The 16,042-nt window shown below is 39.0% G+C and overlaps 2 protein-coding genes across 2 annotated transcripts in view; both read left to right on the forward strand.

The window, feature by feature from the left end:
• The window catches only part of rabep1 (rabaptin, RAB GTPase binding effector protein 1), a 15,283-nt gene extending 7,043 nt beyond the window's left edge, over positions 1 to 8,240 (forward strand). The window contains exons 5-19 of the mRNA XM_077739872.1: positions 159 to 319; positions 821 to 940; positions 1,146 to 1,281; positions 1,594 to 1,772; positions 1,857 to 1,967; positions 2,262 to 2,714; positions 2,943 to 3,047; positions 3,119 to 3,235; positions 3,697 to 3,795; positions 3,854 to 3,994; positions 5,075 to 5,264; positions 6,031 to 6,086; positions 6,265 to 6,363; positions 6,462 to 6,578; positions 6,662 to 8,240. Coding sequence (XP_077595998.1) covers positions 159 to 319; positions 821 to 940; positions 1,146 to 1,281; positions 1,594 to 1,772; positions 1,857 to 1,967; positions 2,262 to 2,714; positions 2,943 to 3,047; positions 3,119 to 3,235; positions 3,697 to 3,795; positions 3,854 to 3,994; positions 5,075 to 5,264; positions 6,031 to 6,086; positions 6,265 to 6,363; positions 6,462 to 6,578; positions 6,662 to 6,763 — 2,186 coding nt within the window. The 3' untranslated portion in view covers positions 6,764 to 8,240. The remainder of the gene's footprint in view (positions 1 to 158; positions 320 to 820; positions 941 to 1,145; positions 1,282 to 1,593; positions 1,773 to 1,856; positions 1,968 to 2,261; positions 2,715 to 2,942; positions 3,048 to 3,118; positions 3,236 to 3,696; positions 3,796 to 3,853; positions 3,995 to 5,074; positions 5,265 to 6,030; positions 6,087 to 6,264; positions 6,364 to 6,461; positions 6,579 to 6,661) is intronic.
• Positions 8,241 to 8,636: 396 nt separating this feature from the next.
• Positions 8,637 to 15,966, forward strand: mpzl1l (myelin protein zero-like 1 like). The gene is made up of 6 exons (XM_077740727.1): positions 8,637 to 8,899; positions 10,036 to 10,217; positions 10,300 to 10,507; positions 11,418 to 11,547; positions 12,681 to 12,786; positions 12,900 to 15,966. The coding sequence occupies exons 1-6, from the start codon at positions 8,845 to 8,847 to the stop codon at positions 12,993 to 12,995; spliced, it is 777 nt and encodes a 258-aa protein (XP_077596853.1). The 5' UTR covers positions 8,637 to 8,844; the 3' UTR covers positions 12,996 to 15,966.
• The last annotated feature ends 76 nt before the right edge of the window (positions 15,967 to 16,042 follow it).

Genomic DNA, 16,042 nt, shown 5'->3' on the forward strand with positions numbered 1-16,042 from the left:
TTTTTTTTTCCTTTTTTGTTTTAAATGGTTTGTTCTACTGCTTTCATTTCAAATGGTCTTTATTTAATAAACTTGGCTGGGCTTGAGGACTACATTAATAATGTTCTTTCTATTTTACTTTGTTGTGATCATTTTTCTTTTGTCATGTCCTGCCTCAGATACGGTTCGTGAGTACGAGGTCCAGTTCCTCCAGCGTCTGGATCAGGAGAGAGCCCAGTGGAGCCAGTACCGTGACGCCAAGGAGAGGGAAGTGGGAGACCTTAGGCGGCGACTCACTGATGGGCAAGAGGAGCAAAACCTGGAAAATGACATGAAAAAGGTGCACATCGTATGTTCACCTTTGCGAGAATCAATATGCATGCTGTTTAAAAACTCTAACAAACTAAAAACTACTTCAAGCACAAATGACAACAGGTTTCAAAATCAAACCATCACCATAATTGGAGGTACCTCATTTGAGATTGATAGTTCAATCCCTGTTTTTTTTAATTAAAATCATGGTTGAACACTCTAAATTGCCCCCAGGTATGAGTGCGAGCATAGAAGGTTGCCCCTCTTCTTGTGCTCTGTGATTCGCTGTCAACCAATTCAGGGTCCCCCCCTGCCTGCTCCCCATAGTTGAGTAAGATAGGCTCCAGCACCCCCTACGTCTGTTATAAGGATGAATGCATTTTTTTGCATTTTACAAAAATAATCCTGACTTTATTCTTGACAGGTTTTCATTACCAAGTTGTATCAAGTCAGATTGATTGTAATTAAATAGAATAATGAAAAAATGTTATATTGTGGACTACTTTTGACCGTGATACACTCTTTGAAGGCTCAAGAAGATGCAGAAAAGCTGCGCTCGGTAGTCATGCCAATGGAGCAGGAGATTGGGACACTCAAAGCCAAGCTTTCCACGGCTGAAGACAGAATCAAAGAACTGGAGGCATCCAAGGTGCACATTTTCACTACGTAAAATACACATTTTTTATATTTACATAACTTTATAAACATTTTACATGGGATATGTTATCATATCCATCCAAAAAATACAATTGTCAGGAAAATTATCCTAAATTCATCATTTTCGTCTTTCTAAAGGTCTGTTTATATTGTAAAAAAAAAAGAAAAAATAATGAGAAAAGTATTTCCTTTCACAGGTGAAGGAGCTGAACCATGTTTTGGAGGCAGAGAAATCATGTCGCACAGATTTGGAGATGTACGTGGCTGTTCTCAACACGCAGAAGTCCGTCCTGCAGGAGGATGCCGAAAAACTACGAAAAGAGCTTCATGAAGGTACGCGTTCTTTGTTGTAATGCACATTTAGTCCCACCAATTTACGCTTCAAAAAGCAGTTTTTATGCATGGATTAGTGGCAGGTGGTCAGATGGGGAATTCTGTTTATGTGAGATGTCCATATGCCATCTGTTACCAGCATAAATAATAAGTAATATTATGAAATAATACTCTTACAAGAATAAAGCTGTATTTTTTTTTTAGCAGTAAGCAGATGTTAGATCTTACAATTTGGTGCCATTCATTACATTAGTATATTGATAAATAGCTTTGGTAAGGGAAAAAAAACATCTTTTTGGGTTTTGGCTCCAGTGTGCCACAAGCTGGAACTGGAACGGCAGCAGCACAACCAGTTGAAGCACACGTGGCAGCGAGCTAACGACCAGTTCCTGGAGTCTCAGCGCCTCCTCATGAGGGACATGCAGAGGATCGAGAGTGTGCTGTCTTCTGAGCAGCTGCGGCAGGTGGAGGAGATCAAAAAGAAAGACCAGGTCAACTTTTAATATGGGGTACTACCCCTGATTGTTGTATGAAATAAGCGCTAAAAATCCTGATGTTTCTATAACGGCTTCCAGGAGGAAGACGAGAAGGAACGATTAAGCCAAGTGAAGGATTTGCATGACGAAGATGCCACGGACAACACGGAGCCATTGGAAGATATCTTCCTGGGGATGAGCATTGATGAGGTAATCATTGGTTACATGCATATGTACATATGGACATTATTCAACATTATAATAATAGTATAATAATATCAATAAGAAATAATGTTTTTAATCATTTGTCGTCATAATCTTAGTAAAACTACTAACTAGAAAAAAAGGTTGATGTGAAATTGTTTATAACCTTTATTTATTTATATGATGACTTGTATGTAACTTGTATGATTTTGTAATGGAAAAAAAGTGAATCAGTTTTTACATGGTGCTCCTCTCTTTTCACCTAATATATATATTCTATATTTTTTTTTTTCTGGTCAGCCGCCGACTAACCTCAGCGCCCACGGCTCCTTGCACTCCCTGGATGCTGACGTGGTGACGGGCGGCCTATTGGACCCTTACAAGGAGAATCTCCGCAGGGTCCAATCCACGGACAGCCTGGGCTCGTCCCCGTCCATCCAACAAGGCCTGAACCTCAAGGCCAAATCGGCCAGTTTCTTGGACGAGTCGGATTTCGGGCCTCTGGTGGGGGCCGACTGCGGCACGGCTGACGTCGGTTCGGGCGAGACGTGGTCCACCAGCTCCGTCAAACTGACGGCCAGCCACTTCCTCCTCACAAAAGACCAGGAGAAGGCCATTAAGGCCATGACGCCCGAGCAGGAGGAGACAGCGTCGCTGCTGTCCAGTATCTCGCAAGCTCCCGACACGGCTTTCTTGCCCCCCGCGGGGTACCGACTGGTCAGCGACAGCGAATGGAACCTGCTACAACAAGAGGTGCACTAAATACATTATAATTTTTGTGTAAAGGAATTTAAAAATGGGTTTTGTTATTGAAAACATCTTAGTCATGTTAAAGAAATCAATAAAGCAGCATTAATTCCATTGTGATGCAGCTCTGTATTAAGAATAAAAAAAATCACATTTACATTATGTACTTTTGATAGCACCTGTATCTAATGAAGTGCATATTATTTTGTTGTTTTTGTTTTTTTGGCAACTCAGGTAAAGAACGCAGGTCGAAAGCTGGGCCGGCGCTGCGACATGTGCTCCAACTATGAGAAGCAACTACAGGTCATCCAGCGTCAGGAGGCCGACACTCGCGACCAGGTCTCCCTCACGTCATACCTCGTACATTTCGGCCATTTTGACCAGTAGAGTCTTCACGCATCATTCTGCAGGTCAAGAAACTCCAGGCGATGCTCCGGCAGGCTAATGATCATCTGGATAAAACGATGATGGAGAAGCAAAATCTGGAAGATTCTGTGAAGTTAGGGAATGAGGAAACCACTGCCAAGGTGATATGCGTGCACATTTTATAGTGGGGGTGGGGTCTCCTAACTGAAATATACACTGGCCACTTTCAAAAAAATCTAAACTCTTTAAAACTCTGGCTTTTTAAAATGCATTTTCATTCAAGTTTTAACTCATCGGCTGCCATTGACAGCAATAGATATCCAATCCGTTTTGATTGGGAGGCCTGTTAGTGATCGAATGCTCAAACTGGATTGGACGTCTGACACTCAATGCCAGGCTTCCCAGTTGAAATTAATTTGCTATCTTTAACTGATTATGGTAGTGAATGAAATAGGGCTACAAGGAACAACATAATTTAAAGCAGGGGTAGGGAACCTAAGGCTCAGGAGTCATATGTGGCTCTAATGATGGATGCATATGGCTCTCCACTAACCTGTGAGCTAAATGAAAGGGGCCTCTAATATTTGAACCTAACTAAGGCAATTGTCATTCTGCATGGCAGGTGTCCGCCCTCATTCAGCGAGTCCAGGAGTCGGAAACGCTGCTCAGCAAACTCCAGGAAGCCTTTAGTGAAGCAAAAAGGAACACTCGGGCGCAGATGGTGAGTTTCGGCAATGCTTTAAGCCAAAAGAAAGTCTTTAATTTGATCTGGTTTCAAGGCTGTGCTGGTGCAGTCACGGGAGCAAGTTGCCGACGAGCTGACCCGACTCCAGCGGGACAACGAGAGCCTGCAGGGAAAACGCCGTCTCCACACGGAGCTTTTGCAGCAAGATGGCTTCACCATGCCTGAAACTGTGCAAGTACGTCACACCTAGATGACAGAGTATAGAATGAGGTATTAGAGTGGTGTCAAACTTCACATGACAACATGAAAACAAACTCACACTGTCGTCCAAAGCTTTTTTTTCTGTGAAAATGAGCAGGTTGTTACAGAGCAATAGCATATTGAAAATAAAGATTTGAGCTTGTGCTCAACTCTAGCCACATCTGTTTGTGGGTGTAACTCACATCACAAATGGCGTTGTTATTTTCTGTGTTTGAACATTTTCTTTTTGCATAGTTATCTGCTTTGAGCAACCATTTTTCACATAAAAACGTGTCAAAGTGGCGGCCCGGGGGCCAAATCTGGCCCGCTGCATCATTTTGTGTGGCCCGGGAAAGTAAATTGAGTTTCTGTTTTGGGATCAAATTAAAATTAGGAATATGTGTATATTAAATGATTTCACCCCTTTTTAAATCAATAATTGTAATTTTTTAAATATTTTTTTCTGTGTTTTTAGTTCAAAAATCATTTTGTAAAATCTAAAAAATACATTTAAAAAGCTAAAATAAACATTGTTTTAGATATATAAAAAACTGAATATTCAGGGCTGTTAACCCAGTCCTTTTAATCCATTTATATAAATAATATATCTAAAATGGTCCAGCCCACGTGAAATCAAGTTGACGTTAAAGCGGCCCGCGAACCAACCCGAGTCTGACACCCTTGCTTTAGATCAACAAACAATTGATACAAACATTGCATACATAGATTGTCACCATTTTCCCACTCCGATTGTGCATACCCTTGGGGAAAAACAAACAAACATTCTTTTCTGAATAAACCAATAAAATCTCAAAATGTGGAGAAAGTTAAAGCCCACTCTGAGGGAGTAAATGCAGGGGTGTTATGTACTTGAGTTATGTTTTTAGCGGCATGTTATCATCGTGGGGCTTGTTGAATCACTGACCCGTTGAAAAAAAACACCCGAAGCGCCTCCTCCGCAAAAATGTGTCAGAACAGAAATGTGTGAAGCTGTAGTTACTGTAAAAAAAAGTATATTTAATATGAGGGAAATATTGCAACATACTGATGTTATCAATGTGGTGTGTCATCTCAGGAACTCCAAACGACGGTGCTGCAACTGCGCGAGGAAACGGTGTCGCTACGAACATCTGCCGAGCACGCTGAGGAAAAGCTCAAGGCGGAGATCCTCTTCCTCAAGGAACAGATCCAAGCGGAGCAGTGCCTCAAGGAGAACCTGGAGGACACGCTGCAGATGGAGATCGAGGGCTGCAAGGAAGAATTAGGTGAGTCTTCTTTACCGATTGCAGCTCCGTTAAGTGTTAGCAACACGAGAGGTTCATTTGGAAAAGGTCCACGCCATTCTTACCGTGTTTGTATTTACATCCTTTTCTGGTTTTGCTCTTGCTCCCCCCCCTCCCCCACATTGTCAATCAAGACGTCTCAGAAGGTACGAGTAAGTCACTCAGACTTATTTAACGACACTAACGTAGCAGAACCTCCAAAGTGGAGTGACTCTAAAAGAAAGAATAGCAGTAAATGAGTGCCATTGACGATCATGAATGTCAATTTCCGTCAATAGCAACCAATAGTGATAGTTGGAACCTAATCGATCAGGAAGTGAATTGTGTTCCACTTTGACAATTGGCGTGTGCACTCATTGGTGGTATGAACTAATATAGTGGTGATTCTTTAATTATTTGGTTTTTTTTGGCAATATCACTTCTTTCCTCCTATTTTCACTCACTCTTTTAATAAGGCTCATTTCAATCCAGAAACGGCATCCATTCGTCATCTTTGTAGAATTTTCATTGATTAGCTCATGTTCTTGTTATTTTTAGGGTTCTGCACATCTGCCCTCAGCATAAACTCTTGTTTAGTAATACCAATAAAGAGTCCTTTGTCTTTTAGGACAGTGTTTGTCCTCGTCTTTCTCTTTTAAATTCCCCACCCGCAGTTTGGTCGAAGAAATGTTGAGAGAAGAATGAGTCATTATAGCACTATTTTTATGAGGATTTTTTCTATTTATGTCAACCTGTCTTTTCCCAACAGCTTGCTTCTCCAGTTTGAAGGCGGAACTGGAGCGGATAAAGGCGGAGAAGGAACAGGTTCGTCTATCAAAATGCAGTTTGCTCACATGATTCACTCCTTTTTTTTTTGCTATTGTCAGCGATAGCCATCTAATCTGTTGCCATTAATTACACAAATAAACACCAACTAGTATTTGAAACAATCTGTGTCCTACTAGTATTGTGCTTGACATTCTTTTTTTTTTTTTTTGCGTAGTTGCAACGCAGTTTATCGCAAAAGACGGAGATGCTGGAAAGCATCCAAGTTTTGAAGATCAGTTTGGAACGGCAGTTAAAAGAGCTCAACACAACCAAGGTTGGTTTCCTACTAAAAGAAAGATTTCAAAAAAATACTGTCACATTGCAGGTAAAGATAGTTGAAAATTGTTCTAATTAAGACCCAATTTGATGTAGGGAGCGCTAGAGAGTCAAGTATTTGAAGAGAAAGACCGAGCTCAACGTTTGCAAACAGAACTGGATGTCAGCGAGCAGGTCCAGAAGGACTTTGTCAAGCTTTCGCAGACGCTACAGGTAAATGACTTGAAAATGAATTAATTGCACTTTTTGGAGTCTACAAATTCCATTCTCTGGTTTGGCGGCCAATCTGTGCACAGGTGCAGATGGAACGAATACGACAGGCGGACTCTTTGGAGCGAATCAGACTCATTCTCAACGATACCAACTTGACTGACATCAACCAGCTTCCCGATACATGATAGGGTGCTGCTGGGCCTAGTATTCCAACTTGAGAACATTGGTGATCCTCTTCTTCTTCCTCCTCCTCCTCCTCTTCCTCATACCCATCATAGAAGAAGAGTGGGCAGGTAGGAAGGAGTGGCAGCGGCCATTTTTGTGTACATTCAATGGCGGAGGCGTGATGAAGAACACTACTAAAAACATGGCAAATGTTCAGACAAATGGAAATCCCATTTTGCCTGTGGACAACTCTTTCCTACTGTAGATATGACTGTATCAATTCAATTGAAGAAATTCTCTGATTAGCTTTAAAAAAAGTAACAAAATGGTGGTTTTGAAGCACTTTTTCCTTACTGGGTAACAATTTACTCACCACAAGATTCTTCATCTTCAATGTTGGTAGATGTCAGAAGTTACTAAACTGGATCCAGAGAGCAAGACATATTTGCAAGTTTTTAAATAACCAACAAGTTGTAAAAGACATAAGATTACTCCTTACCTTTAACTTAGGTGACAGATCACATCTTAATGTTATGAAGCAAATCTTTTTCCATCTTTATTTCTCAAATGATTGTCCTTCAATTTCATACATGAACTTTATTGTGGAACAATACAACATTATAATAACAATTTGTCCCAGGGGTGCCTTGAGATATAAGTTTAATGCAAAACACTCTTTTTAACTACAGTCCAAAATCATCTTTAAAATGAATAGAAATGCAATGACTGTTCCAACCTTTCTTCTTTAAAAAATGCAAATACTTTTTTTAATGTAGTATTTCAAAAACTGAAAATGAACATTGTGCAGCTCCAATTGTCAATGGTCATATTAATATCTCATATCTGAATAAACGCCTACGATTGGTGACTTGTATCTCAAGGTACTTCAGTATTGCCCATATCCTCACACACATTTTTAAATCATAAGATTTAAAGCGCATTACTTTTTAACTAATTGAATTTACAATCCCAACAAGATGGCGTGTGGGTTTCGGGACCCAAAATGTCTGAGAATCCAAGTTTTCTAGCCTACAGCAAAACCATAAGATAAAGGTTTTATTATATATTAATTTTGCAAAGAGGCCTATTCACCAGGCAAAACTACTCCTGTTTCTTTGGGGTTTTTTAATTCATAAATTCAGTGAAGAAACCTGTGAGATGTTGGTTTTATTCTTCAAATTTCAACCCCCCTCCCTAAAGTACTCAGGTAAGTACACACTGTATAACAGGTTTAATCTGCCAATTTAGAAGATTAAGAGTCAGTATAAATATTATGAATGCTCTATAATCATAAAGTGGTGTCCCCTATCATTCCTGGACATTTTTTGTTGTTGTTGTTGTCATTGAAAATCTGGTAAATTTCTATGTTAAACTAATCAGGCATAGCATTCACACCAATACTGTACTTTGTTAAATTAATTATATGTATTTATTGCATTTGTTTTTGTACAAAAAGGTTGGTCAAGTAACATGATTAAAGTGGAACCTTTAACAGTATCAGTTGTGGGTATGTCATGTGTTATACAGTGTTATTTATTTGGATTTTTTTAACACCTAATGGGCTGTTGTTTTTTTCTTTTTCTCAGACATCTATCTCATAAAGCATTGGCTGGAATGTCTCATCTCATTTTCCAAACAGCTTTATCCTCAATAGGGTCATGGGGATGCTGGAGCCTATCCCAGCTGACACCCTGAAATGGCCCTTCACTTTACACTCATACCTAGGGGCAATTTTGAATGTGCAATCAGCCCATGTGGGGAATTGTCTCCCTCTTTTTAGACAATAGTTGTACCAAACTACTTTGGATCTCAACCATCGACGTTGATGCAATATGGAGATTAGACAACAGGGCGGCGATAAATGATCTCGAGCGTCCGCCCACCCGCGAAGAAGAGGAAGAAGAAGAAGAAGACCTTTGACGAGGGTGGGGAACAAGAAAAATCTAAATCTCCCCGTTTTTTAACATCACTAAGTACTGTATAGAAGAAAAGAGCCTGGTCACGGTCATCCGTTTACCTCTTTTACATAGAACCAAGTGTGCGACAATACAGACGCCAAATTACGCATGCGCGTAATAGGGTGGAATTCAGTACAAACAGCATGGAGCTTCATCGGCGTGTTTTATTGATTGGATTTTTTATATTTATTCTCTCAGGTAAGTGACATTTACTGATTAAAAATGTATTTTGGGGGTGGGTTGTGATTTCAGGACACACGACGACGTTGTCTCGGGTATCACGTACGGATACACCTTCTTGCTCGACACCTTCGCGCAATTCTCCTGTAAATATCCGTTTTATGTTTACATTAGCTCGATCGGATCCCGATTCAGGTTTAGTGTTGTTAGGCTTTATGTTGTGTTTTAATGGGAGTGAAAAGGGTGGCCGTGTTGGGAGAAAATCAGATCAAAACACAAGCCTTGTTGGCCGCATTACAGCCTTGGTTTGTTAGTCCGTATAATTTCGCTAAACAACATTAATTTTCCGATTAAAAACGTACCAGTGGGTTTCTAGTTGAAGTTTATAAAAACGCACAGGAAAAATCTGAAAGGAAATGTGAAATCTGATTTTAAAAAAAAAACTGATATAAGAAATCACGCCCTGGTCATCATGTCCACCATCTCGTTGTATTTGGTTGATCGATTATTATTTTCAGTTTTAAATGAGTCTTCAATAAGTAGTTTTCCAAATTTATTTTGTGGTTGAATTCATTCTCCTAGTTGGGGATAGCCTACTTCCTGTTTTGCCTTGGCTTTGTTCCTAATTGTTGTTATTTAAATGTGGAATAACGTCCTATGTGACAATATATGGAAGAAGATGTTAGCAATTCAATGCTCAGGTAGATTTCACAATGTTTTTAATGGCCGTATAGGGTTAGGATTGAATAGATAGGTATCTAAACTGTTTTTTGTTTTTCAATTAAACTCCTCCCTTGTATTTGAATGATACTCTTATCTGAACCAATACTCATTTTCCCCAATAATAACATTCCTTTCAAATCCCCATTTGTTTTTTAAATAAAAAATATTATATCTAACAACAGATCCTTATACAAATGAGATCTGTTTTTCTATCAGGCAATTCATGTTTGATTACATTGTTTGCAAATTTGATTGGACCTTTTTTTGATAACATTTCAGTCTCTATGGGTTATATTGTACTATCAAATTTGAAAATAGAGGAACATGTCAGTTTGTGGTATGGAGAACTTTTGCTTCCCTATTTGATGTTGCAAAATGATGAATTGCAAACATACTTTTATGGAAATGCGTGCTTCTTTGGCGTCTTACAGCATCGGCACCGACGCTAGCCGTTGACATCTTCACCAACCCTGAGGTGATAGTGGAAAATGGAACAGCTTGTGTGCTACGCTGCAGCTTTAAGACCAACGAGGTGGTCAGCGCCTACATTACAGTCACCTGGTACTTCCTATCCAATACACCAGGCAATCGTTTCTCCAAGGCGCCCTTTGCGGTAAGTGTGTCATTTCACAAAATGCCAAAGAAAATTCCCGGGTGACCGTGAAATGAATCCCACTTTCCTCCTCTCATGGCAGATCCTTTACGCTTACGCTGGGAGGGTGGACCTGGTGAAGGAGTTTCAAGACCGGGTGAAGTTCATCGGAGACATCAACAAGAAGGACGTTTCCATACAGATAAACCCGGTGCAGTTCGGTGACAATGGCACATACTTCTGCGACGTCAAGAATCCGCCTGATTTCTCTGGCACGCAAGCGCAAACGGAGTTACGCGTAGTCTTGAAAGGTGACATTTTTTAAGTAGCTAGCGGTGCACTGATCATCGAATTTTCAAAATCCCGACCTGCCCAATTATTCTTTTTTTTCGCATCCCCATTTTCTGGTGTATAAGCAGCAGTCTCTTTTTAAAAAAAATGTAATCAATTGTAAAGTAGATGTGTATGCTCATATTAATGCCCGCTAATGCAACCAAATGCAAATGATGCGATCGCGAGACAACATTTTTCTGATGAACGCATTTCTCTAAATTTATGGAATCGGACATCTTTAGACTTTACTTTGGAGCGTCTTGGATGTTCCTGCTCTCATGCGGGTTTAAATTCTTGTTCTATCAGTTAAACGTCAAATTGACAACAACATGCACGCATGTAGCTGCTTGTTTGCCTGACTGGACAACATTCCCAATGGTTACACGTGTAAAACTGGAAAAAGACGACTTTAACTATCTTGAATGTGTGCTGGATTTATATGACCTATGACAGAATTGAATATGCCTCATTAAATGCATCCAATCAAAAGAATGCAATTGTGTAAAGTTGCCACATGATCCGAGCAATGCCTTTAAAATACAGATTTAAGCTAATTTAATACACGAGTATTTGCATAAGGTTTAATCAAAATATAAAAATCTTAGCTCCAATGACATAGTCTCCTTAGGTAAAGAATTCAATATACTTTATATTGTTATGCGGTTTTTAAAAATAATGTTTTGTTGGATTACTGTTTCCAAAAATGTGATGGTAATGAAACTGAGTGGATATTTTAGGGATGTTTAATAAAGACTTTCACCTAGTAATATATACTTTACCAGGGAATCTTCCACATGGCTTGCAAATGACCGACACTGTGTGTGACTTTGCTATGTTATGAATATGAATTTTTGATATCTTTGAATGTCTGTCTTGGTATTTGTGCAGGAGCTCTCCCCCGGACTACCACTCCTGTTATTGTAGGAGCCGTGTGTGGAGTTGTGCTGCTGCTGGTTCTCATCCTGGTTGCCGTGTGCATCGTGATAAAGGTGCTTCACAGTCGCAACGATTACGAAGGGTAGGTGGCGCTAGTTCTCGTTTCCGCAATATACGGTTAGCCTTTTTACGCGTGTACCCATGTAGAGAAATGACCTGCTCTTTTACACAACACACATAAAATGGGGGCTGTTGGTCTTTGTAATCTAATCTTTCCAGGTGAACTTTTATTTTATTTTTTTGATACAATCTATATACTAAGCCCTTCTGACATTTGGTCTGTTTGTACTGTCACATGACTTTTCCAATATGCTCCATACTTATATTTGGATGGCGTTTACTGCTAAATGGCCCATTTAAGGTGTACAGTAATCACCTTATGTACATTAAATAGTACATATTTAAAAAAAATGTATAGATAGATGGATAGATAAATATTTAGTCTCAGTTCATTCAGTTTTGACTCTTTCTAACACATTGCATGACTATATGAGCCTGAAGTTTCTTCTTGGCATTGGGGCATAATGATCTTACCAAGCTGGGAAAAAAATGGTAAAGCAATGTGTGTTAAACCTACTTGTCTATCTTTGGGGTTGCTGTTTGCACTGGTGTCACTCGCTTGCTTCCATCTATTTGTTTCTTAACATCATTGTTCATTCCACTTTTACGCTGCACTAACTCATAGCATGCTAATAATCAACCCGTTAAGCACGATGGTGTCACTTTCAACTAATCCAAGTCACATTTATTAGGGACCAGAAAAAAAAACAAGCCTTTTAATCACAATAAAATGGAGAACACTATTTAGGTGTCTGTTAAGGTAGCATATTAACAGTTACTCAACTGTAAGCCAATGGTTTTAAGACTTGCTGAATGCTACCATCGGGATCAAAATGAACAAAATACCAAAGTGTACAAGGCCAAAATGTTCAGGAAAAAACGGTACTGTTTGAGTATTAACAATGTACTGTTAAGTACTTTCAGGATAAATTCCATGTCGTTTACAAGTCACATAAAAGGATGTAGCAGACCGAATCCAGCCCCCGCGCCTTATGTTTGACACCTGTAAATGGAAAACAGAGTGCTCCCAAAAATGGTGGTACTTTAGTCTTCATTGCCTCACCTGCTCATCACTGTATGTTTTGCTTTTTGTCATTTTTTTGTGTCCATTTGTTCTGCGTCTCTCCATCATGGCAAACGGTAACCCCAAACTAGATGTATAAACTTGGAAAGCACGCGCACCCCGCCGCCGCATCCGACAAAGAAGACGGAGCCCAAAGTGGAGGGCCCCCTCAGTGTCAGCCCCCCGGGCCAAGCGCAGGTAGGAGCCGAGGGGGCTGGTGCAAATCCCTGGGCTAGAAAAAGAAAAAGTGTTTGCTTGCAACATTCCCATTGGTGATAATATCTTTTCTTTTTTGTTTTTTAATCTGGCAGGGCCCGGTGATATACGTTCAGCTGGACCACTCGGGCAGCAAAAGCTCCTTCCACAAGATGGAGCCTGTGGTCTACGCCGATATTCGCAAAAACTGAAACGGACGGACGGAGGAGACGCGCGCAACTAAATGTGGAGAAACCCAAACATTCAAGTAACGGACCGTTGGTGTCGGCTACTCTCGGGGACGCTTTGGTTTACTTTTTCTTTTTTTTTTCATTTTCTGCCTCTCTTTCTTTGCCATCACGTCCCTTGTTACATTTTCACTTTTTTTTCTTGCTACGGTTGTTCTTTTGAATTCTTTATCACTAAACAGGGATCACGTTGATAGACATTTCCACCACCATTTTACATTCCTTCCTCAGCCTTTGAGATATATGAAATGGACCAATGACTAGGCTTTTTAAACGCTTCACCTTTTTAATGTTGGTTTTTAACGGCTTAGATAGATGGATAGATAGATCAAATGGATGTTATGACATTCATATCATACATTTTATTCATAATTTTTTAATGGGCTTTTTTTCTGCCTTAAATTGAGTGGGAGGGTTTTAAATACATTTATTATTCCGAAATATTGGGGATGTTCAACGCCATATTTTTTTCCAGATGGATTTCAGTACAAGTGCCCCAATTTTAAGTATTCATCAATAATTATACCTCATAACTAAATACCACTAGCACTTCTGGTAATGAACTCAACAGACCTTTGGTCAGAAAAGTTACTTTTTTACTCTCCAATGAACTACTATTGAACCACTCCTTTCCATCTCTAACAGAAAATGTACGATTTATTTTTTATAAATTGCTAACTATTTTGCAAATGACTATTTTTGGTCATAAAAACAAAATCCATAAACAAAAGTAACACATTTTAGGTCATGTAGGCCACAATATAGACATTTTGTAAATAAGTGTGGGCTACTTGACCCAAAATGTGATCTTAATTTTTGTTATATATATTTTTTATTATGAATCATTTTTTAATTTATTTTTTCTATTAATATAAAAAGTATACAGTGGTACCACGAGATAAATTCGAGCTTAATTCGTTCCAACTGAGCTTGTATGTCGATTTTCTCGTAACTCAAACTAACGTTTCCCATTGAAATGAACTAAAAACAAATTAATTAAATTTTAAACCTCTTAAAAAAACACCAAAAGTAGGATATTGGAATGGAAAAGTTGTTTTATTTGTTCTAATTCACCATATAGTAACAGAGTAACACATAACTAGTGGTTGAATATTACTCAAATGTTTTTAATAGTTGAATCTAACCTTACACTAAACTTAATTCTAATTTTATTTTAGATTATAATACCTTTCTTGTCCCGGCCGGGTTGGCTCTATTTGCCCCGCCTCCACCCTGACTTTCACTATCGATGGGCCGTTCGCTTTTGTATTCCCTTCAAAATATTCTGAAAATGATGCACACAAATGTCCTCACAATAGGATAATGCACGACCACTTGCCAATGAGAAGTAGCATATAAAACGCTTATATTAGCAATCGCCTCGCAATGCCCAATGGGGAAAAAAAACACTGAAAAAAATGCAGCGCTCCGCCCAGTGCTCGTAGAGACATTACACGAAGGAGTTTAGGGGAGAAAGACAGTGGCCATGATGTTCTTATGAGCAGCATCTCGCGTCCGCTGACTGCTCTTATATCAAAATTTGTCTCGTATCTCAAGATAAATATTTGCCCGAAATTTCACTCGTATCTCGAAATACTCGTATGTCGAGGTGCCACTGTATAAGAAAATGTGAATAAAAAAACACTGATTATGACCCCCTCCCCCAATAACATTCTAAACTCGACCTCCCCACTATAATATTGAACTCACTAACAACGATTGATGACTAATTCACTTCAACTTTGAACGCTTAAGTTTCAATGCCTTTGCTACCACTAGGTGTCCAATCCATTTTTGATAGGTCGCTCCTGTTCTTTCCCAGTTAAAATGGATTGGATGTCTAAGTATCCCCATCAAAAGTAGACAGTCAATTCTAATCTAAGTTTTGGAATGTCAGCTTTGGTTTCCATGACAACTGACGTACATTTCTTTCACTGGGAACTTTAAAAAAAAAATACAAACACTTTAAAGTGGTGCTGCGTTCAGGTAAAATCGCAAAATGCAAGTTGCCACCAACATAATTTGGTAGCTCAGTAAGGAATAGGGTTTCATGGCAGTGAATTGCAGATGGCTTTTGCATGCATACTCGTTATCGTGGTTGACGCAAAATGCACACAAAAGCAGTACATTTTACCATTTAAAAAAATAATGTGCATGTTAGAAATTTAGTTTGCATGTTTCGACTAATATAATGAGCTTATGACAAAATGCTTGTTGATGTGGAAGCATTTTTATTTCATTTTTCACAATTGGGCCAAAAAAAGAAAGATCTGTTGCAGCTTTAAAATGTCTTTTAACGTGTGGAATTTTTTATGCCAAAACTGCTTTCCTGTGAATGAAGTGTCGTCGACGTGTTCCGAGGGGAAAAAAAAGACGCGTACTTTTTGTGTACTCTTTACTGTAAGCGCATTCCCGTCGTCCTAATGGTGATGTAAAGTATAAATTATTTTTAAACAAAGGCGGTTGTCGTTGCGCTTTTTGGCTTTCTGTGCTAAATAGTTGTTTTCTGGTGTAAAAAAGAAAAAAAAAGTGCACTACGTCTGAAATATGGAACACAAAACCTGCCCTGTGATTTTTATTTTTGTATGACTGGCCACTCTTTTGAAGAAAAAAAACTGGAATGTTGTACATTTAGTGCCTTTTACATTTCGTCAGCTAACTTGAACGTCTACTTCCTCGCTTAGAAAAGATGAGATTCATTTATTTTTTTTCCTGTTATTGTATGTATCTTTTTTAATATGCGTGATAGGCTGTGCTGTATCCAACACTTGTTTAAATTGTATCAAAAAATAACGTTTCTGGCCAGATTTTTTTTGCTTTTCGTTTTTAGTTGGTTGTACATGACATCAAGCTTTTCCGAGTCTGCGCTCAAAATGTCTTCTGAACCAAATTTGCTGTTTTAATCTGATCAAATAAACCAAATGTATTCACTGGATACTTATAGTGACATTTTAAACTTTATTTTTACTTTATTTATACTTTTTTAGCCTCACTCGCCCCCCAAAAAATCT

The sequence above is a fragment of the Stigmatopora nigra genome, chromosome 19, assembly GCF_051989575.1.
Source record: "Stigmatopora nigra isolate UIUO_SnigA chromosome 19, RoL_Snig_1.1, whole genome shotgun sequence".
NCBI classification, from domain to species: Eukaryota; Metazoa; Chordata; class Actinopteri; order Syngnathiformes; family Syngnathidae; genus Stigmatopora; species Stigmatopora nigra.

What these genes read in the sequence shown, in the direction of transcription:
- mpzl1l (XM_077740727.1), top strand. Translation starts at nt 8,845, where the DNA reads ATGGAGCTTCATCGGCGTGTTTTATTGATTGGATTTTTTATATTTATT. An exon ending in TTTTATATTTATTCTCTCAG is followed by an intron (nt 8,900 to 10,035) that starts GTAAGTGACATT and finishes GGCGTCTTACAG; the next exon opens with CATCGGCACCGACGCTAGCC. An exon ending in GTTACGCGTAGTCTTGAAAG is followed by an intron (nt 10,508 to 11,417) that starts GTGACATTTTTT and finishes GTATTTGTGCAG; the next exon opens with GAGCTCTCCCCCGGACTACC.